We start from the raw sequence: 22200 nt of genomic DNA, 5'->3' as shown, positions 1-22200 counted from the left end.
AATGAATCATTGCATGTTTTCAGTAACCGATGGCACCGGATGCTGCTAACGCTATTTTTTAAAGCACGCACACTCCTGGGAATGGGATTTGCTAACGTCAACTTTCAAAGATGGATACAATCGGACTAAAAGATTTGGTGACTTCAAGTATTCAATAATCCTTCATATTTGAATGCAAATATAAACGCAAGCAAATACTCTGTGCATAAGCCCATAACTACAGTACGACAATAAAATCTTTGCATTTTTAACGTGTATACTCAAATGAGAATCAAGCGAGACCTCTAATGTTGCTTTGTGTCGCTTTGATGGCTATCGCCGAATAAAAAATATTCTATCTGACTACTCTAGCATTTCTGTCGGCAGTTTCCGTTTCACTGGTGTACGTTATTAGGATTAGTTTATTCGATATATTTGTACAATACAAGCACATGATGGGTAAACCTGCGTCTTCGTTTACAGAGAGCAATGCGTTGCCATGCAATATTCTGGCATAAAACTGTGGGGCACGAATGTAATTTTTTATTTATAGTTTATTTTTAATTTTTTTTAAATTACTGGCATAACCCTGCACCCTTTTCATCCGCACTGTACTAGCGACCGAAGAGGTCTACCAAGCGAACAACTCCAGAAAAACCTTGCAGATGTTTGTATATAAAATATCGGCAGTCTCAGGACAGTGAGGACACTACTTTATTTTACACTTAGTTTGGGAAGACGTGAAGTGGGCGGTTGTATATACGCCTAATATGAGCTATGTTAGTAACTAGTACGTACTTTTTATGCCTGCAAAACGCAGCACTTTACTTATCGTTAAATTACGTTGTGTCTTCGTTTACAATGTTTTGGTTCTTTTACACTTAGTCTGCCTTAAGTTTTAAAAAAGTCTTGCGATGGATGTGACTTGAAATTGCTGCGTGGACGGGACCGGTGCGGGAGGATTGTGTTGCACAATCAAACTATTGGCTTTCTGATCGGAGACGAAGGCGCTGTCGTGTAACAGCTGTTTATTTGTCCATCGTCCAACGTTATTCTCATACGAGAACACGTCTCCCGGTTGCTTATTCATAGTCAGCAGTGGGTTCTGCTCCAGAAACGTGCGAAGCCAGGCATAATCTGCCGATTGATGGAGCATTTCGATGTGGGCCAGCTGATCCTCTGTCATCGGCGTCTCAATGCCGATGTCTAGTCCAATAAATTTCAGCTCGGTGAGATGTTCAAACACGTTTCGCTCGATGAAGATAACGGAGGATTGTGTCATGACGAAGCCGCGCAGTCTGGGAAATCCAGAAAGGGAAGCAATGGAGAGAATGACGCCGGAACACTCCAGTAATTCCAGCCAGCACAGATTCGGTAATCGCCAGTTCTGCAGGTGACTGGTCACTTCCGGTAGCGCGGTTTTTAGCGTAACTGCCACCACCAATGCTGACATGGCGGACATCACGACTTCCATTACATTGAAGCATGGCTGGATGAATGTTATTTGCACAGGCTTACCACGAGCAATATTGGTTAATTGGTTGGCGAACTGCTCAGCGTTTTCGGCAGAGACTGTGCTGGCAAAGGTTACACGATATACTGGCCCAAACCATCCGTATTTGTGACTGTCTTCAAGTATACAACCAGCGTATTTCCCTGAATGAAACAAGCCAAGGTTGGTTTACCGGCAACACGGAGAAAAAGCGTATTCACAAAAAAAACTGTTTTAGTAATAATTGTATCATATTAACAGTTTTATTATGATACAGCTTCACAAACGTAGCGAACTGCCTAAAGAAACATTTGAGTGCAAACTGCGTAGGGAAAGAACTGATCAAATTGTCAGGTCTAGGAATAAACCGACAAAACACTTTATAAATGCGATGGGAATTAAAGTAGTTTGTGAAAGAGAAACGAAATTTTGCCAATAACTTGTTAGCTAGGAAAATGCACCGAACGCAGACCGGAGCCAGGGTATAAAAAGGTGCCAGTAACACCTGCCACAGTGCCACTGACAATTGCCACTGGCTCACTTATTAACGCAACCAGTGCAATTGCGCGTGAGGCTTAGCACTTGCGATAACTGGCATGACCTTGTGCAGCAAAGCAGTCATACAGCTTTACTACTTTATACCTGTTCGAAATTGTTTTCAACTTTTCAAAAGAAAATGATTTAGTTGATACCACGTGAGTATTTGGATCAATTTGTGTCAGAATAACTTCCGGATTTCTGGCGGTTGCCACCTTTCATACCCTGCCGACCGGGGCCGCCGGAGCCATGCTTAGACAGCTGCTACAAAACATGGCTGCTTTTGTTAGTAACTTGGCTAATCACATTTTGCGAATAAATTTTTATTTACACCTAATTAATTAATCTTTTTACGCTGAGAATCACTGAGCTTCGTGCATCCACAGTGTGCTTATAGTTGTGTGATAATGCATACAGTACAAGCGCAATTGTGCATGCCAGCTTTGACGTTGAGCACAGAACCGGTTGTTCGCGTTTGCGCGAAACTGGGTATGTAACACTGTCTACAACTGTATGTGACAGTACCACTAAGCACGTTTAATTAATTTATGTTATACAGTTATTACCTTGCAACCAGTCAGCTGTATAAATCGTTGTTAGCCGCATATTACTGTCGCAGGAATGCGTTCGACTTTTCGCCATTTCATCATCACTATCACTGGAATTAAAACTGAACAAATCGGGACTGACTTCCGGTGAAAATATGTCAGCAATCGTCAGCGCATCGCTCTCGGTGTTGCCAATCCGCCACACTTCTCCGCGACTTTTGCCGGTGACCAACCATGGTTTTTTCTTAAAACATTCTCGTAACCACCTATATTCCTCGCTGTTATGCAGCAGCCGATAATGACCCTTTTCTTCTTCGGTGTAAGGCACGCGCAGTCCGCAATCCAGCGCCACCAAATCCAGTGCAAACAGGCTACGAAACACTAATCGGTGGATGCTTTTTACTGGGCTTTTCTTGGCAATTAGGGATCGCATTTTGGTAAACCCAGAAAGATCATTTTCGCAGATGACCAGGTGTTCACAGTAGGAAAACTGCAGCTCCAGCAAATTAGGCATTTCCAGGTGACCAACATGGAGGGTGTCTGTGCGGTGGTAACGACGTATTTCGCATCCGACTATCAAGTCGGCAACAGACGTTATGGAGTCAGGGCTGAACGTGCTGTGCCACGGCAGGGAGAGCTGTAGAAAGTGTTTTCATATAATATTTTGAGGTCTGAATTTCTTTGCCACTGCTTACGTGTATTGCTTGAAATTAATTTTCGTTTTTATTCCATATAAACTCTTTGGTGCCGGACTTAAAAACGCAGGTTAATAAACAACTTTATTACTCGTAGTTTCGCAACAAATTTCAGAAAGGTATTTAACAATGAGTTTTTGGAGTGCAAAAGGGAAGAAAGTCAGCCTGATGTATTACCTGAACTGGTCTGTCCTTCCCCATGGCTCTTAATGATTCACAGGTGAACCGTATCTGATCGCTGTCCGCTTTGTCCGCAAAATTCAGCTTTATAACGGAACGCCGACCGTAATTGCTTTCGGCTGCGCTCAGACAAACTGCGGTGTCGAATATGGCAATTTCCGCCTCGGATACGATATCCAACCGATAAACAGGTATCGAACAAAAAGGGAACCGCTCTAACACCTTCCGCAGTTCAAAAACGTTGCCACCAGGGTTCAAGCAATCTCTGACCTGGAGGTTCGGAGTTTCGTAACACAAGGGCAGATTGCGTTTCCCAAGATTCCACACCGGCGGTCGCTCCAGAACCGGAAGGTTGTTACTGCAGTAAGAATATAACCACTGGTAGGCTGCACCGGTAAATTTGCGCATGTATTCTGTGGATGCGGAGGTCATTCCGTCTTTCCAGCCACCAAACAGCGTTACATATTCCAGCGACGGCGACAAAATGAAGAAAGCATCCGTTTCAATTTCTGATGCAGTAGAATGATACACATCCAAGTAGCGAAGATGGGGAAAGAAACAAGTGCCGGAAGCAGTCTTTCCGATGTACAGACCAGTGCAGTCTTCCAGAGTTAAAAAAACTAGATTAGGCAAATCGAGCGCCACAAGGTCTTCCATGCACCATTCGTAGCGGTTGGCTATGGTTAACTTGACCACTAGATGTCGTATGTAGTCGAATAGCCGCCCGTGCAGAGGACGATTTCCTTCCAGCACTACTTCTACCCAACCGCGAGCCCCGTCCTGAAGAATTTTGCTGCAGCCAAACGCTATTTCTGCGTCCGACGCAACTGATTGACAGTGTAGAACAAAAAGGCATGCGTCTCCGCAGTTCTTACGCTTCAGATGACATCCCGGTAATTCCGTTGTGTGGTTGGTTAGCTCGTCCGGGATAGCGTTGAAAACTGGGTTAATAACACGGAACCGATGTTTAACTCGCTCCACGACAAGACGCTGATTTAATTGGTCGACTGAATGGCCATCATCGACACTACTCGCGATCAGTGGATGTTGCAGAAGCTCAGAAGCTGTTGGTCTATCCTGCGCGTCCACGCGGAAACAATGCTGCAGAAAGTCTTTCAGAAGCTCATCACAATGCTGTGCAGGTAAGAGCGGCTGTCCACCGTTAGCCAGATGTGACAGCACCAGCATCCTGATATCCACCTGGAAAGTTTTTCCAAAACTGTCCGTTCCCCGGCTGTCAAAAGGGAAATGATTACCTCTCTCCAACATGTCCAAAACGACACATCCCAAGCTCCAGATGTCGGTTTTTTGCCCGATCGGACGGCTGTTAGCAGCGGTTATTTCGATCAGCAACCGCGCCAGTTCAGGGGAAGCGTAGGTGTAAGTGCCACATCCTTTAACAATATCTCTAGCGCTTGTCACCGTTTTCTCTTTCAGTACCGGATTGTCGAGATCACCAATCTTGACACTCGCGAAACCGCACTGAGGATTGTAGCTTCTTAAAAATATGTTGAGACTTTTTATATCCGTGTGGACAATCTTGTTACTATGTAGAAAACGGAGCCCTTGCAAGAGTTGGTGGAGATATCGTCGCACTGTGGCTATGTTTAATGGCAAAGCCTCATGATTTAGATAGTCTTGTAAATTTCCGCCTGTATAAGCAGAAAGATTTATTGAAAATTACATATGTTACAATACTATAATGATAACTACAGTTTTACAATTACTGATGTACAGTAGATCAGTTGCTCAAATATGCTTTGTGTAATCATTGCGCGATGAGTAAAGTGACAAACGTGTAACCTCTCGCTTAATCACGAATTATCAACAAATCCTGAGACGAATACGCAGTTTGCCTGTCAGGAAAGAAAATGCACGTAGAAGTGGAATACTGACAAACTGGCTGAAAATCTTGATTAATGCATGCACGAGGTCATCAAGTAACCTAGCGTCAAAAAATCAATTTTTAATTTGAATTTGAGTTGTCGTTCCCGAGAACAAAAATTTTTGTTGATCTGTGCAGTTTACGATTGGGGACTGGTTGTGATCCCATGTAGCAGCGCAACGGCCACACGAACAGGTAAGAATGATAAGAGGATAAGCCATCCCAAAATTGTGGTTGAACAATCAAACCGTATGACTGCTTATGCATCGTAATGATACGATCTTTACGGGACTGCCGCTTGGGCATCGTGTAAGGCTTGCACAAACCAACTAAACAAACAAAAATAAACTAAGCTGAATTAACTAAGCTTATACAACTGACTGACTTTGACATTGTAACTGAATAAACATTTTTTGCAGGTTAAAGCACTAAAAGTTGGCGTGTACCCAGAACGATACGAGTAATACAGGAAACTGTACGTAAACTGCAGTTAATGCAAACGCCATCCCGCAAACGCCATCATGGCCTCCAGCACGCTAAGGTTTTTTATTTAAAAACAAAATGAAACGAAACGCCTAATAACTTATAATAATGATGGCTGTTAATCGCTAATCATAATTATTAATGACCGCTTGCTAATGGCGACTAATACTCTGTGGTACGTAATGTTAAAAATTGGCACACCGACATATGTCGACAAACACATCGTCGACCATCAAAAAGTCGATTGTCACGACACTCACGATGACCACGAAACATCAGAAATAAGAAATTTAAATATCTAAAAAATCCAAAAGACATAAGAAGAATAAAAAAGCTTAGCAATCTTAAAAAACTACAACGGACAAGCAAAACGCTAGCTCGACTTCGTGACAGGTCAACATCGTGCCAGTTCGACGTTGTGTCGGTCGACGAATTTCCGTCGACGAAATGATAGGCCACCGTTAAAAAAGGTTAATAACTTATACCTTAACCACCGGGCTTTACGACAAAATGCTCGTCGATGTAGATTGTAGGATTTTCAGCAAAAATAATCGACCTGTATTTCCAAGTCAGAAATCGTTTGTGTGGCCTTAAATTAGTATTAGTACAACGCTTGCAATTTGGATTGTTTATTTTAATGAAATGGATATGGCTCACAGCTTCTGTTATCAGAAACATATCGTAATCCAGTATCACTCTGAACAAACAGCATATAGCTTAATCAGTAAAATCTAAATACATTGCTCTTAAAGTATGACCGGAAGTCCAGAACTCGACAACTTTGTACTGTACTTTTCCAAAGTTACCTTCGCAGAATTCCATTGCAAAGGCAATCCGATTGGATCCCGTGGTTGGTAGGAGACACTGTACATATCTTACAATATAGCAGTTTTCCAAGGCCACCAAACTTTCCCACTTCGTTTTGCTGTCGTTTACCACTACTTTCCATTCTTCTGCCGTCTCGGCGTCCGGCTTGATGACTTTCACTGCAAACAGGCCGCTTTTGCTGTTTAAGTCTTCAGCAGCAGAAACCGTCCCAAATGCACCTTGTCCTATTTCAGCGATTATTTTCAGCGAAAGGCTGGTGCCTTCCATTTGGTTGTAGCTATTAGCGTAGATATGGTATGATGATTACATTCAAAAAGACCGCTTTTCCGGAAATGATGGAGCACATTAACAGGCGAAGTTCCAGCGAAACCAATAATATGATTTTTTAAAACGAGTGACCATCTGTTTGTGCGCCCTCCTGTTGCTGTTATCGGTCTAGGAAGTGAACAACATTATATGTAAACATGCAAATTAAACAAAGGAAGCTCGATATCGCATTATCAGTAATTTCACATAATACTGCAAATAAAGTATGCTGCATTGGCATTCTCGTCTTTACTCATACAGCATATCGTTGCGGAAGTAAACAAGTGGAAAATGTGGCATATATTATTGTGACGCCCTCACATATTGTCGCAAGAAGCCCAAGAGAGAGCAATTTGGTACTGATTTCGAAAGCGATGTGCACACATGTAGCAGAAAACACTTGGCTTCATGTGTGCAAAAATGGTCGGTATTACCTTTATCATGAAATTTTTTGTCAGCTGGTTTCCAGTCGCGTGTTACAATTCTAAAAACGGATTGATTCCTGGGAATTAAAACCAGGCTTTAGCCTTTGTCAATCAAGTCGGTTAACCGGAACCCACATGGAAAACTATGCGGGGAAAGGATTATTTTTGATGATGTATTGTACATACTACGTACATCTATGTTCGTAAAACTGATGCCATGCACCAGATACTGCGCAGTCTGCGCTTACCTATATCTACATACTATGCAGTATGCAGTGTGCATGAAAATGTACTAGTGCAAGCTGTGCAGCCGATGATACGTGCGACCGGCGCTTAAAATGAAGGCTTATCGTTTGGTTAAAATCTTGATATGTGTAATAAAAATTGAGGGCAACTATTACTTAACGAATTTCCCACACCAAAAGCGTGTAAGTGCATGAACGGTATGTAGATGCAGACAAAGCATTCTATAATTTCGTGTATTGTCTGATTTTCACGGCAAAAACCATAATGGTAAAAAAACAAATTTCAGGTTTATCTCCGAGAAACGTTCGTTAATGTTATACAGCAGTGTCTGTACAAGCTATGGTACTGTAATTTGGAGTTACGACACAAGAAGTGCGTAAAAATGCAGCGTCCCATATTCAAGGAGAAAATCAAAACTACATGTATGTGATTGTAAGTTACAAATTCAATACACAGACGTTTATCGACCTCATGTAAACGACGTTTTATCGACGTTTCGACGACGACGTTTCGTTTTATCGACGTTTTATCGTTTTATCGACGTTTTATCGACCTCATGTAAACTAATGCTGCTTAACGTAAAGGTAAAGGGGAAGTGGAAAAAGAAAGCGATGATAACTGCGCAGTGAATACGTTTACTATCTGCATCGATGGTACTCAAAAAGAAATGACCTGGCGCAGGTTGATGAAACCTGGCACAAAACGGCACAAAACGAGCGCGTGATAACAGAAAATGGAGTAACGCCTATAGGTTGTTGACTTTGTTATGCGCAGCAATGCCGAACTGAAGGGATGAAAATTACATAATAGTACCGTCTTCCCCTTTCTTAACACCTATAGCCGTGTCACACTGAACGGTGAAAGCCTGCTGCTTTAGCCTCGTGGGTGTCCAGTTTCTTTCCACAGCAGCAACACTCTGCCTTTTCCTGCTTAGTCCAAGCGCGCTCTCCGCGGTACAAGGCCACTACAACGCGCAGAAACTCCCGGTACATCCACAACATCGACAACAGCAGCTGGATACCCGGCAGTTGCAGCCGTTCCGGTAGGAAGAAACCCACGCCCCCTCGGCGGGAGGCGTCATTTTCAAACGGGTTATGGGGGTGGGGGGGGTAGGCTTATTATAGGGAAGTGCAAATTCGATGATTACGGTACGTATTTTGCTTTGCATATTTTATTTTTTTGCAGATGTATACTTTTTATCTCATATGTTTTTATTTTTTTTCACCAATATTAAAAATACAGCGATGCGCCACAGAGATCGGTCACTTTCAGTACGAGTATACAGCTTCAAACACTAATAACTCAGACACTGAAATTTCTTGACAGTACAAAAGTTTTAAAATGAGTGGGTTTTCATAATGAGCTTAGTTTTTGTGAGTCCGCCACACGGTTATGGCAATCGTAGGAACGATTCTCTCATAGAAACAAAGTTTGTGAATCAAAACGCTTAACCAGGGCCCTTGACCGATGTTTTGAACCGTACACGTGAAGTGACAGGTAAGTACTGTATATAAATATCATTGAACCAATCACACAGAAAACAACGGAAAACAAAGAAACATCATTCCGCAACAGAGTACAGAGTACATCGAACTTATCGAAGTACGGTTAATTTGAATTTTTATTATGGAGAATGGTACTCGTAATTACGATCGTATCTCTAGAGTCGTCAGAAAATAAATTGCAGCGACTTTACTACCCACGTTTGCGTTCTCCGGAATATATTGTACTCTTTGTTTGCAGGGTTTGAGTCAAAGCGGGGCCATGCTGTCGTACTGGACAGATTTGGCATACGACCAGCTGCATGCTAATTCTAGTAACGCCGCGCTGTTGGCGGGATTCGCTCCGTCCCTCTCGCCCGCCGTGGGCTGGGTGTTTATGGCATGAACCGGAGTGCTGTCAATTTTTGGCACTTTACCGTTGACGCTGATCCAGATCTTTGACATCGTAGGGTTCTCTGGGCTAGCGTTGTTTTCTATCGTTTATCTTTGCTACAAATGTTGCCTCGCCTCACGACACTCACGTGGTATAACCGAGATACGGCACACATCAACCAGCCGGTGCTGCATCTATCGTTTAAGAAATCATTAGCGCATCAAAATAAAGAAAATAATAAACACAAAACCTTAACTCCGCAACAGACGGAAAAGTGGCAAACGTTTTGCCTGCATTAAAGATGTTTTCTTTCGTAGCGCTGCTCAACCGCACTTCGACGGATCCCGGGTGAACAATGATGAGGAAGCCAACAAACGCAAGGAACCGCCGGCAACGGAACCATCGCCCCAGCATTCCACGTCCAAAAAGCCATTCTAAGTCTGATTCATGTGGGCCAGTTTCCAGTGCGGCAGCTTGATCATGCTACTGCGTCTTTTTGGCTGGACGAAGCTCCCGTTTCCGGTGGTTGCTCTGGAATGAACTTCCTCAAGAGCTGTAGTAATGCAGAGAAATGACAAAAATGGATTCACCAAATAATTGTGTTCGTATTTATGTAAATACGAAAACGACTATTGGATGGATCCAATTTTGCGAGGCCCTACATTGTAAGCTGCCAAAACATCTGATTTAAAAAAAACAGAAGTATCAAAGAACGGTCAACATCAGTTTCACATTCTTATATAAAATATTTTGCGCAAATTCGCAATAACCTTGCAATTTTTATTTTTTTTCTAATCATAATTATAAGATCGCAGCTGGCAAGACAGTTACTTACGCATCCGAATTTCCCCATAAGCCAATCTAGACCGCTTTTTTGTGTCCGGGTCGACACGGCTGTTGCCTAATTCGGGGAACAGCCGACTGCCAAATTTCACAGAGACCTGACAGGCAATAAACAGCACAACCAGGGATTCTGCCAAGATCTCCTGGTGAGCCCAGTATCGATTCTGGAGACGGTGGCGCAACGTTTTCGGAAACTTTTTTTCATCATGGTCGTGTTCAAATTCGATTACATGGCGAACTAGAATTCTGCCCGTAAGGAAACCCCGCGTCAGAAAGGAATCATTGGGATCTAATCGAGGTTGCTAACACAATCGCTTAATGCCTCAATCGCTTAATGCACCACATCCAACGCTAGCGGTGCAGCGTGTGACTCCGATCGCTCCATATGCACTGGATCACATTCCCGGTTGTTATTTTAATTCATTCTTAACAGTCGCTTGTGGCACCTCCATATCGATACGGTCGACACTCGACAGGTAAAAAACACATGTGAGACGAGGGCTCACTAGCGTTCACGCCTGTGGCGCTAGGCGCTACGCCGATGGATTACGGTCTGTGTTGTGTCTCGCTCTGATTGGCTTGTGTTTTGTTAGTGGGCGCGGCTTAGCACGTGCTGCACAGTGTTACACACTGTTGAATTGGCTCTACGATTTGCGATCGAGCTGTGCCGTATGGCGGTCCGTTTGGGTCAGCAGCCGTTTTTTACGTTTTCGAGTTTTCTCGTTTGCCAGTTTGTCGGTTTGCACACTTTCACGTTTCGCACGTGTGCACGATTTCATGTTTTGACGTTTGCACATGTGCGCAATTCTTGATTTTCATATTTTCAGTTTTTAAGATTTTTAGTTTTATTGTTTTCAGGTTTTCGTTTATTCAGTTTTTTAATTCTCGATTAATGACTTATTTTTTCTTTAATTTGATTTTAATATTTTTGATTTTTTTTATTCAGATCCATTACATTACACCAGGAAATTCAGTCCGGCCACCGTGGCTTGATCCGAGAATTCCCAGTTGGTATTTCGACTTCTGAGGAGTTTATTCTGGAATTCCTGGTTGGCATTCCAAAAACTTTTTCCTGATTCCTTCGCCGCTGATCTGTTCAAAACGGTGGTTGAATTTGCTGGACGCCCGGTAAGATGACCTCTTATGTGCATAACATTAGATGGAGGTTCAAGCCCGTTTTTGTTCATACGCAGCCAGTGACGAAGTTCAACCCCGTTGCCTGCAAGATCGGCATGCGTTTATTATCCAACGCTGTGCATATGCTCCTGGATTGTCTGTGTGCTATGCCAGTACATGGCCACCGTGGAGCAGAAACAGTTGCCAGCGGACCATGATATTCTCCTGGAAGTGAAGCGCATTGTAGAGATGCTACAGAGCCTTGATTCAGAACAGCAGCAGGAAAAGGACAATGTGGTAAGTCGTCGGTATATCCTTTATCGCAGCAAAAAATCACGTAAAGGAAGCCGTGGCGTTGTACTCTTCTGGAAGACCAGTAAGAAGAGCCTGCGTCCAATGGTTTGGAGGCAGCGTAAAATGAGAACCCTGCCAAAAAAAACCCCGCTATTAAATGGAAACAATCTTGTTTTTCCTGCATTTTTTTAAGTAGTGTTGGAAATATGTTATCTTTCCGGAAGTATGAATTGGAATCGTGAGGCTACCTGCGTGTTTTTTTACGTGAAAAAACGAATGGGTTAATGCGGACATTTCTTTATTTAACCAACTGTGGCAGAAGAATGAGCAGAAAATTAAGAAACTTGACGCGACAGTTTTGGATGCCTAAAAGAATTTGGGATCTATCAAAGTGGGCGAAGCGTACTTGCAAAGTTTAATTAACTTTCCCGCACTGGAGACAAGGTGAGGGAATGTTTGAAGAATTCTCATGCTTGAGAATGCTCAATTTGTTTTGCACTGGGAAGCGGCTGAAAGTGCGCTTCGACAGTGCTTTGCAAAACCGTAGGACAGGGCAACAATATCGATCTGACTTTCCAGATTACTCGTATTGGTCTCGTCTTTGATGATTTGGATCATAGCACTCACAATTAGCTGTGATTTTGTCGGTTTTGTAATGAGTTTGCCAGTTTTTACGAGGGGTTATCTTTTTTATGCACAGTCTGCTGGGGGACAGCGGTGATCGGGATCGGCGAAACCGGTTGTGGGTGTAAGCATTAAGATTTATGAGTTAGACGATGCTTTTTTTGAGTTAGACTATGAATTTTTGCGCCCCGCGTTGATTTTTACGTGTTAGAACTTCATTAATATTCACACTTTTTTAACGTAATCTTCAACAATTTATAGTACTGCAAAGGTTTAGAAAAATCGGCGGAAAGTGGGACCTTAAAGCTGGACAGGCTGGGCTGGTGAACTAAGGTGGCTGGAGATGGGAGTTGCGCGCGACAGATGGAGATAAAATTGGGTTTGGAGAAGTCGAAGATGAGCAGCTTGGTTAGCACGTTTACCTGTTCGGAGATATTAGAGTACGATATCTTCGTGACATATACCGTCCTGTGCGCGACGCTGACACTGGAACGAGCGAAAATTGAAGAAAAGTAGTTGTTGCATCATTTTAAAGTGAGATTAAATTTTTCATTGCGGTAATTTTTTTTTGTGCCCACCGACCATTTTACGTAAGATTTGGTATGGGTACTAACACTTCCGCTTTTGAAGGTTAGTTGCTAATCCAAGTTGTACAAGTACTATTCAATTATCGTATTGTGGCAGGACTGCCAGTATATAGCACCTGCCCAGCATTCTTGTTTTCTGGTTTTCTGGTTTGCAACTTTTCATTGGAGTGGAGCGAGTACATAACTACGGCGGTCGCTTCTTAATTATAACGTTGCTAATGGCTGTTCATCAAATACCATTGTATTAGGTGTCTCCGGAGCGCTTCGATTGTGGAAGTTTGCTTAGAACGCCGGATTCGTGGCAGATTCTCAGCTCGTTGTACGGATTGCATTATGCTGAATTGTTTCTACAGCTGGGTAAGCTTTTCTTTCCGAAAAGATAATTTGGAATTGAAAACAAATTTTGTGATATTATTTAGTACAGCAAACGTTCGGCGGAAATTGAAGATAGACCGGTAGTGGGCTGATCATTACCGCCACTACACACTGGAAATGCGTATCCTCGCCTACAATCCGCTGTTTGAGTCCTATCAATCCTGGACGCTCGATTACATCATCCAGGCTTTCGGCGTTACGTCTGGTTTTGTTGACAAGGAACTATCGCACTTTACTGCCGCTGGTCACCTGCACTCCAAAACTGATAAGGTCAGTACACGGGTATAGGTACAAGTTGTACTTACAGTGCAGTATTCGTATTAACTGGTGGCTATGATTTTCTGGGTTTTGTGCAAGAGAACAGCAGACTAAGAAGTATTCCGTAGATAACATGCATTTAAGAAGTAAATTCCCTACTAACTGAATTAATATGTTTAAAGGTAAACGGTATGGTGGAAACATCCCGGCCAGATAACAAGAACAGACCATATCAGTTGTTCATTAAGCAAGGTGATCATTTACTGAACAACATCCAGCGCCTCTCAAGAGTTTTTAACGTTTGATTTTTTTCCTGTTTTCCGATGTGTTATGTACTTTTTATAACAATTTTGGTCACTTTTGCTTCGCTGCTGAATACTGTTTGATTTTTGCCATTTCTGTCATTATGAAGTTCCAAAACGTTCCTAAATCCTCAATGTACCGTCCTAAAACTAATGATGGAAAATCTAGTCTTGCTGGAAGCATGAATTGGCAATCTTGAGGCACCTGTGTGGGTTTTCTTTGACGTTAAAAAACGTACGCAAATGACAATCAAAACATGAAATGAAATCTCTGAAAAAACGCTGGCATTAATTCTAATACTGTTGGTAATTTTACTGCCGCAGCTCAACAACTTCTGTCAGTGACAAAGTAGTACTGCAATTCAGAAATTGTTATGTACCAACACTAATAAAGTACAAAAAGACTCCTAAATTTATCCGAAAATAAAAATCCTTATGCCGGTTAACGGCTCCGTTGTCAAGTATAGTGTAAAGGCAGTACTGTCGGCACCATTACGTTCCTTTGTTAAACTGCTTCAGTTTCATTGTACACTGGCGGCATTTCAGGCGTGGGATCGCAATCCGATCAAAGCACGCCGACGATGGGCAGGCTTTCAGTTGGCGAGTCGTTTTAATAGGCTAAAAAATAGCGCGGTAATTAAAAACTTAGTGATTGGTTTTGTACCTCAATGCACGGATCAGCTCGTTGCTTGCTAGTCCAAAAAAGTTTATGAAAGCGGGATACACTCTTTATCCCGGTTCTTTTTCGCGCCAGTTTTTCGGCTGGCTTACTTCTTTCCGTTCCGAAGAGAATTTCTGTTGGTTAGAAGTAACTGTAGTTATTTGTGAAGTCTTTGATCATACATTGGTACTGACAGTTTGTTGAAAATGGAAGATAATGCATCGTTTCCTCACAAATGTGGAGTAGCGGATTGCCGATGCGTGCTCCAGTTATCGGAACAAAGAAGATTTACGTGGAATCCAAACGAATTCTGCGCGGATTGTTCACATTATTTATCATCTCATGTGTTCGCAACAGTTGTAGCGGAATCAGTATGGAATGGAAGTACCGCACACGGAACTGCAAGGAACGGTAACACAGGACAAGCTGGGGCGACGGGAGCAACGGATGCCAGTCTGACCCTCAGCAACAGTTTACGCGTACCTAGCACGAATGTGCAGGTGGTTGGAATGCCGCAGTTTCGTTTGGCTGTCCAGCCTCCGCGCCCAAGCCAGCCCAGAGTCAACGCAGCGCTGTTTTCTTCGCCGGTTGGATTTCAACATCAGATTCCCGGACAATGTGGAACTCTCCGTCCAGCTGGCACCGGTCTTATGGACGTTGGTTATTCTCGAAACCGTATCCACACAGCCCGGAAGCCTAGCGTTGCTGCTTACCGCAGCCAGGGCAGTTTTAACTCACCGGTTGCGGTGCCGCTGCCAAAACCTAATGTCCTGAAAAAACACGTGTTCATGGTTCATCTATTTCGCAAAACGGAATTCAACGTTATTCCTGCGCGTGGAATGGATGCGTAAGTGAAACTAAACTGTAATCAAATTAAGTGTATTTATTGTGTAATTTTAAAATGTTTCTCTCAGAAATACTGAGCGGGTTGGCAAGTTTTTATGAGGCATACTGATTTAGGAAGCGAGAATGGAAAGTGTGCTCTGAATGCACTGCAGTAATAGGACGCCGGTGCAATCTTACCAACTTATGAAACTTCGAGATTCTCACTTAAAGATATAGTTCTGGTGAATTTAACAGATGTCATTTCAATGAGATCGATTTCATGAAGCACTTCGACCTGATTCGAGAAGTTACATGCAACAATGCAACCATGGAAGAAATTCGGGGACGTGTGACGGAGGCGTTCAGTGACGTACTTCAGGGCCGAGACTGGGCTGTTATTACTCGAATGGAAGACGGAAAAGCAGAGGGAAATTATCTGTTTCCGGCTGAATTTAACGCTCCCAGTGCTTGGGGAAATTTTAAGTCGTAAGCTTGTTCATTTTTACCGTGAAGCTTAAAATAAAATGTTTTGTTATATTTTCTTTGTTCTTTTTAGGTACACGGAGAAAAAACGAACGGAGTTAAATCCCAACTTATTTATCGCCCCAACGACGAACGCTATCACTGTGCCGTATGATGTTGTTGCACAGTTTGCTGAAGTAAGTACTAGGTACTGTACTCGTACATTATATGGGGAATTTTGCCATTTTTTAATTTGACTGAAATACAGTTGTTCTGACCACTTGACTTGGGTTTGCAGATGCGGGGTGTAGAAGTTGAAGATTTGAAACTGAAACACGTTGAAGGTAATAAAATTACAACAAATTTGTAGTTATGTATTTAGAGGTTATATCAACTTCTATTATTTTTATTCAATGCAGAGAAAGAGCGCCGCGGGACTGAAGCCGTATCTCCGCCTATCTTGCCGGAATGCGAACCATCGACCTCACAAGGGTTACGACGCCGCTCTTACGACCAAATGAATGTCGATGTAGATTTGGACAGTTCAGACTCGTCTCCCGTCCGAGAGCTCCAACCAAATCATGGCCCAGGAAACCGAGGAATTCGTATGGCTATGGGTGTTCCAGTAAATTCGGCACTACATAGTTTCCGAATTCCTTCCCATCAGATCGTAGTGAATCGCACTGAACAGCCACCGCAAGATGTCATTATTGTAGAAGACGATGCCGAAAACGCTATTGGATCGCCGTCTACCGGTGACTCCGGGTCTGTCATACGAGCGACAACTGTGAATGGCGATGAAGGAATTAACGCCGGCCAAAGTGTTAGTGATGGTGGCATCGATGCCGTTAACCTGAGTAACCACACCGTAATCAGTGCACCGATAAAGGTGATGATGCGAGTTGACTCCCTCCCTCCGAGTCCGGAACATCCAGATTTAGAGGCTGTTCGGGAAATGATGTGTCAAACTGTTACTGGCTCTCACTCATCGGCCCTATCGGAAGCTGTTTTTCAGTGGAATACTTGTGATCTGGAGACTCTTGTCCGCGTTTTCATTGAATTTTATTCCGTGCACAGGGATAATCTGGAGCTTGGTGGCCGGATTAAAGTCAGGAGAAATGAGTAAGTTGTCAACATTCTCCGTTAAATCAGATAGTGAGGCTGCTTAGTTTATTTCTTTGCAATTCTACATGGCGAGTGACCTTTGACGTAACTTTTTACGGACGCAATCGAAACACTGGTTATGTTGGCTGCAGTGCTTGTGATTTGGGCGGACCCTACAAAGAACTGTTCACCGTCCTGTGGGAAGCATTCCGCAGTTTTAAACTGGATGAGCTCGGATCAACCGTTTTCGAGGAAGCGGGTTGCAAAGTGTTATTTACGGGTTCAGTTGTCATGTCCGACGAAGGAAAAAACTTGTTGCGATGTATGGGATTTGCTTTGCGTGAGGCGATTCTTCGTTACGCACCATCTCCAGTGTGGCTGAATAATTCGATTTTTCGTGCACTGTTGGGCTTACCAGTAGAATTGAATGATATCCAAGATTTCAAAAAGAGCGTCGGAGAGATGATAAGCCATATCCTTATGGGCAGTGGAGATATTGTGATCACTCAAGTACCTTTTCTCGTGGATTGGTCTGAATTAAACCCATCGTTCAATGTAAGTTCAAAGAAAACAGGCGGTCTGTGTATCTATGTAACAAAATAAATTCTTGAATTTAAAGAAAAGTTTTTTAGTTTGATTCAATTTTTTTTATTTTATTCCAGATTTCCGGTATGGCAAAGCTGGGAAGAGAAACATTTTGTCGTTACCTGGCGCAATATGAACTGGTTGAAAAAAGAGCAGCAAATGTCAAGTACGTTCTGGAAGGAATGCTGTCTGGTAGCATGGAACGGGTACGTACAACCGGTTTTCATTGTAAAGAACTCTGATTGCTTGATTTACTTGAGCTTGCAATTTAAGTACCAAAAATTCTTCCAAATACTGGATAATATAACATCATGATACCTAACATAAGTGTTGTACATACAAACGTTTTCATGTGTAAGGAAATACGCCGGCTGATCCCTTATTGGAAGGATCTCGAAGAATCATTTTATTGGGCTGTTACATCAGCCCATGATCTGCTGAGCAAGATTGAGCCACCAAATTTTGGATCTGGCATCTGGAAATTCAATAAGGAAATCGTCTTCGAATGGTTTGAAAATCTCGTTTCCAACGATTTGTCCTGTGTTGAACGTCAACATTTATTGCGTTTCATTACGGCTTCGATTTGTGCCCCAAGAACACCGATCCGTATAGAGTTCAGCGCAGAACTGGATGAAAATTGGTTGCCGACAGCTTGCACATGTTTTAACCGCCTTACATTGCCGACCGGCTGTTCGTCTCAAGAAAAATTACTAGCTGGTATTCGCCAATGTATTGCAAGTGTTGCGGTCGTTTCTGTGGAACAAGGTTCTTTTCAGTTTAACTGAGTTGATGTGAAAGCTGCAATAAAAACAAGAAGCAGTTTAAAAAACCTTTTTTTTTCAAAATTTTGTGTTCTATTATGTTTTAATGATTCAACGATTTTTTGGCTGTCTTTTTGTCCGCGTTTGAAAATGTTCTGCGTTCGAATTTTTGTACGGGCGATTTAACCGCATTGTCAATGAAGGTCCTACGAAGTAGGTATTTATGGTATTTGTGCAATTACATAAACTGGTATCAGATAGCAAATTTCGCTATTAGTAACTAAAAATTATGACTGATTGCAAAATAACTAGCTGACCCTTTTGTAAATAAGCTGCCAAGTCTGAAAGTTGCATGCACTGGTAAGGCTTGTTACTACGAAGAGATTTCAACGAATAATATTTTTGTTAAGTCGAACACGCAAAACTAGATAAAAAGAATTTATCCCGTATTTTGTTTTGAATAAGGTCATCCGTTTGCAAATCAATGGCAGCTGTTGCTCCTTCCAGTACCAGAATGTTTGGTTTCCTCAAAAGCACACGCGCCAAACAGATTACATGCCGCTGCCCAACACTTAAGCAACAAATAACCTTCCGTACTTAGCATCACAACTTTCTTACGTTACAGTAGCTCAGGTAGAAGCTTTCAAATCTTAAACAGTTTTACAAGGTCACGTATTTATTGTAAAGTACCAAAACAATCCCCAAGCAGACCGCGGAATATGCATGTAAAGCATTGAAACATAAAAACAACTAATCTCCGAAGAAAAACTGTGTGCACTGCGTATCTATAGTTTTCACCACCATCGACCGCAAGATGATTCGCCTATCAAGGGAGTTCATTTGACGTCCAGTAGACGGTTGGGGAAAATATCCATCAGGATAAAGTACACCATACTGGGAACCAACACACTACAACACTACATGCATACAGCGTCAGCAGCAGGAAAGGGCGACTGCCGGTTTCCGGATTTCCTCTGCTCGGCCGAAGGCGGTGCTGTAATAATTATTATAATGCTGATCTTACAGCCGCCGCTCTCCGGCGGAAATTTTTCCACAGGAGAACCGCATAACTGACTGGAACGAGTAGCTGTGGCATATCGAAAACCAAAACCGCCGCGAACGTCCGCCATGCAACCTGCCGTTGGGCATTAAACCGGCAACCCTTATCAAGCGGCAAGCTACAATACATGGCATCCAGTATAACTCCCGGTAGTGTTAAAATATGGACATACACAATCATGGCTAAACACAAAAGCCATGCAGTAGATAAATATCATAAATTTGTGGCGTGCTCTGTATGATATGGGAAAAAATAGGACCCAGGCGCGATTGACGTTAATAAGAAGATGACTGTGAAAGGTCACCGCGGTTAAAGTATAGAGGCAATAGAGCTTGATTGTGCAGGCATCGTTGCCGATCCACCGTGTTCCATAGGGATCATTAAGGATGAGCATTGTGTGTTCGATTCCGATGAAGAGCATTTTACTGGATAATAGTACAATGATATACACGTTAAGTGGGGTGCGCTGTAACCGTGAATCCGATAAGTAATCGATCCAGATGCCGCTTCGATAATGCGGAACAAGGCCAGCGCCATGGAACTCTTGCCGGCTCCCGTCCGGCCCACAATACCGATCTAAATAAGCTGTTAAATCTCACTTTGCGGTATTAATTACCGAAAATCCTGTTGATTGTCAATTGTCCTTTACAAATTTTAAGTGACGATTCAAAATATTTTCGTTTCTCGCATTACAAGCACTACATAAAATCACTCTATTATTAATTTAGTCGTGTAATTAAGCGAACTCAGGTAAAAGGAAAAATGCACTATGAGTAAGACAGGTGTGTTTCCATCACAAATGACCTTTTCGCTACTAGCGATCCGCGCCGTAACATCCTTCAACACCAAATCCAGACCCGGCCGGTAGCGTGCTGATAATCTTTGAAGTCCACACGTCCCTCTGGCGGCTAGTCGCCCGGTGGGCGTGAAGAAGACACAACCCAAGCCGTCTGTGAAATATTCAAAACGTTTCGACTGTTTTCAGAGCGCTACGCCTGGATAACTTGTTTACACCCGTTGATAGTACACACTTCTTGGGGTGCTTCCGAATACTCTTTGATGCGTTCCACCGCCACAATGTTGCTCTCCAACTCCGATGTAATCCACAGCACACTCGCCAGCAGCCCGGTAACGGATAACGAATAACAAATGGACAAACCTGCCTGACTCGGTTCCATCCCCCACGATAAATCTCGACCGGCCACAGCATACAGCGCGGCGGAAACCGTGATCAGGACACCGATCAGTTCCAGGCGAACAGCGATCCATCTACATCAGATCGGTCGATCAGGAAATCGGTAAATTATTAATTTCACTTTTTTAAACGCCAAGTTAGACCCAAATTATAAAACAAATTCAAAACTGTTAGAATGATTTAAATTTAGCGCTGACATGTTGCTCAAGATATGTGAGATGACCATGACTAACCTCTGCGAAACCAAACTCAAGTAGAAGCACATATCATTATTGTCCATCAAACGTTCATTTGCGCGGATAAATCGTTCCGTCTGTTTCGTAGAGATCATAACACCGGTTCCAGAAAGGGACTCTTGAAAGTTGGAGAAGATGGGGGATCGCGATACGGACTGCAAACGTTTCAGCTGTGTGCTTGTTACAATGTAGAAGCGCTGTGAAAGTAAAGCACGTCATTATCAAAACCTTCCATATTATTAGCAGCAAGCCAAAAATAGCCGTCAGTAAAACTAAGAACATAAAAATTATAGTAAAACAGTACGTCATAAGGCGCGACATAAAATACTCAGATTACGATCGCAACGACAAAAATTTTATCACAAGTACAACTCCAAGCGTCAAAGCGTGTCAAAGTGTACTAAAAGGTTAATATGTAATTACTTTCTTTAGCAGCAGTACTAGCTGAGGTTACCCGTTAGTAATGTGACATCGCACTACATACGTAAATTGTCCATTTACAAAATCAATGAATTACTGATACCTGTTTTTCTATTTACTGATAACTATTTTTTTTAATTACTGATACCTATTTCTGATACCTATTTACATTGCCATTTTCAAGCATACCTGCAAGAAAAACTACAGGGTGACCAGAAGGATGAGAATGATGATGAACACCCATGCGGTCACACATATCTGCAATCAAGCCATTATAAATCAATAATAAATCACCAGGAAATGGTCTAAAACGTGCACAAGTAAAGTCCGAAGTACGAAAGGAGAAAAATCTCAGCGCTAGCGAACAATCTTGTAAAGCAACAGTAAGCGTAACAGATAGTAATTACTACTCGATGCAATATTAATTAATAAGCTCCAAATATGGCTAATCAATAAACCGAACAAACAAGGAACCATACAAAAAACCTGTGAGTACTTAACGTGAGGAAGTATTCCTTACTTCTGTAAGACCGCTTGCTCCGTGTTAAGAGAGTTAATCGGCCACATTTTATGATTTAGTATAACAGATTTAGTACCACCTTAAATCGGTTTAGTGCGACTGATTTTCTTGAAAATCTGACGGAAATTAAACTAAAAGGCTTAACGAGAAATACACATACACTGTCCACATCCAAGCGCACCATAAACACCCAGCCGATAGTCCGTTTCTTTTCGGTCAGAATTTTGCAGTCTAGACCAATCACTCGACCAGAAACTCGCCGCCGCCCCAATCGCCGAATACCCGCCATAAAATATGAGAATCATGAATGCCGCCCGATATGACGAATGTTTATGAACGTCAAATACACGGTCCATTTCACACCTCCAATTTCCGCCTTCTCTGCTTCCACCAGTTTTCCCGGAGCTGGTTCGGGCTGCGATTTTTTCCCAGTTTCCCGATCCTTTCTGGATACCTTCAATGCCTGTCGCAGGACACTACGCACGCGTTTCAA

General features: G+C 42.6%; 2 protein-coding genes, 1 long non-coding RNA gene and 1 pseudogene across 3 annotated transcripts; 2 read left to right on the top strand and 2 right to left on the bottom strand.

The window, feature by feature from the left end:
* Positions 1–588: 588 nt before the first annotated feature.
* On the bottom strand, positions 589–7542 carry LOC129596277 (uncharacterized). The gene is made up of 5 exons (XM_055493512.1): positions 7368–7542; positions 6606–7062; positions 3429–5083; positions 2575–3193; positions 589–1635 (listed from the first exon to the last, which is right to left on the bottom strand). The coding sequence occupies exons 2-5, from the start codon at positions 6892–6894 to the stop codon at positions 878–880; spliced, it is 3321 nt and encodes a 1106-aa protein (XP_055349487.1). The 5' UTR covers positions 6895–7062; positions 7368–7542; the 3' UTR covers positions 589–877.
* Positions 7543–11182: 3640 nt separating this feature from the next.
* Positions 11183–14082, top strand: LOC129596308 (uncharacterized). Its single transcript, XR_008691409.1, has 5 exons — positions 11183–11450; positions 11516–11735; positions 13192–13300; positions 13363–13588; positions 13759–14082. It is a non-coding gene; the product is annotated as an uncharacterized LOC129596308 (long non-coding RNA).
* A 2357-nt stretch (positions 14083–16439) lies between these two features.
* Positions 16440–18300, top strand: LOC129596315 (uncharacterized). Its single transcript, XM_055493554.1, has 4 exons — positions 16440–16948; positions 17083–17485; positions 17593–17721; positions 17875–18300. The coding sequence occupies exons 1-4, from the start codon at positions 16440–16442 to the stop codon at positions 18298–18300; spliced, it is 1467 nt and encodes a 488-aa protein (XP_055349529.1).
* A 975-nt stretch (positions 18301–19275) lies between these two features.
* On the bottom strand, positions 19276–21996 carry LOC129596314 (ATP-binding cassette sub-family C member 3-like; annotated as a pseudogene).
* Positions 21997–22200: the final 204 nt, after the last annotated feature.

This window comes from Paramacrobiotus metropolitanus, unplaced genomic scaffold, assembly GCF_019649055.1.
Source record: "Paramacrobiotus metropolitanus isolate TYO unplaced genomic scaffold, Prichtersi_v1.0 Parri_scaffold0000088, whole genome shotgun sequence".
In the NCBI taxonomy this organism is placed as follows: Eukaryota; Metazoa; Tardigrada; class Eutardigrada; order Parachela; family Macrobiotidae; genus Paramacrobiotus; species Paramacrobiotus metropolitanus.
Note: the sequence above shows the minus strand (reverse complement) of the source record. Positions and strands in the feature narration are given on the sequence as shown.

Excerpts from the sequence above, each read along its gene's own strand:
- LOC129596277 (XM_055493512.1), bottom strand. The coding sequence starts at position 6,894 with ATGGAAGGCACCAGCCTTTCGCTGAAAATAATCGCTGAAATAGGACAA. Across the intron at positions 5,084-6,605 it reads TGCAATGGAATTCTGCGAAG|GCGGAAATTTACAAGACTAT; the intron begins GTAACTTTGGAA and ends CTGCTTATACAG. Across the intron at positions 3,194-3,428 it reads GGAAGGACAGACCAGTTCAG|CTCTCCCTGCCGTGGCACAG; the intron begins GTAATACATCAG and ends CACTTTCTACAG.
- LOC129596315 (XM_055493554.1), top strand. The coding sequence starts at position 16,440 with ATGGGTGTTCCAGTAAATTCGGCACTACATAGTTTCCGAATTCCTTCC. Across the intron at positions 16,949-17,082 it reads ATTAAAGTCAGGAGAAATGA|TGCTTGTGATTTGGGCGGAC; the intron begins GTAAGTTGTCAA and ends TGTTGGCTGCAG. Across the intron at positions 17,722-17,874 it reads TGTCTGGTAGCATGGAACGG|GAAATACGCCGGCTGATCCC; the intron begins GTACGTACAACC and ends TTCATGTGTAAG.